The 314-nt window shown below is 73.2% G+C and overlaps 1 protein-coding gene across 1 annotated transcript in view; it reads right to left on the minus strand.

Annotated features, from left to right (window-relative positions):
• LOC104839730 overlaps nucleotides 1-314 on the minus strand; it is a 2,718-nt gene that overhangs the window by 1,691 nt on the left and 713 nt on the right. Inside the window, exon 2 of the mRNA XM_010580188.1 lies at nucleotides 14-306. Coding sequence (XP_010578490.1) covers nucleotides 14-306 — 293 coding nt within the window. The remainder of the gene's footprint in view (nucleotides 1-13; nucleotides 307-314) is intronic.

The raw sequence follows: 314 nt of genomic DNA on the forward strand, positions 1-314 counted from the left end.
GGCGGCGGGCGGCATCTCCTCGGGGGCCAGGAGGAGGCCGAGGGCGGCGGGACCCGGCGGCCCGCAGCCCTGCGAGAGGCGGCAGAGCTTGCTGCGGTCGCGGCGCTTCAGGTCCCGCCAGCGCTTCTTCAGGTCCTCCACGTCGCGGGGGCAGGCGGCCACCGGGTTCACCTTGTGCCGGATCAGCTCCCACACCTTCCGCTTCTGGCCCGGGGAGGCGCGGCCCGGCCCCGCCGCGAACAGCAGCTGCTCGTGCTTCAGCACCTGCTCGATCAGCACTTCCGTCTCCGCCTCGTTGAAATTCGCCTTGCGCC

This window comes from Haliaeetus leucocephalus, unplaced genomic scaffold (genome assembly GCF_000737465.1).
Source record: "Haliaeetus leucocephalus isolate CR32 unplaced genomic scaffold, Haliaeetus_leucocephalus-4.0 Scaffold696, whole genome shotgun sequence".
NCBI lineage: Eukaryota > Metazoa > Chordata > Aves > Accipitriformes > Accipitridae > Haliaeetus > Haliaeetus leucocephalus.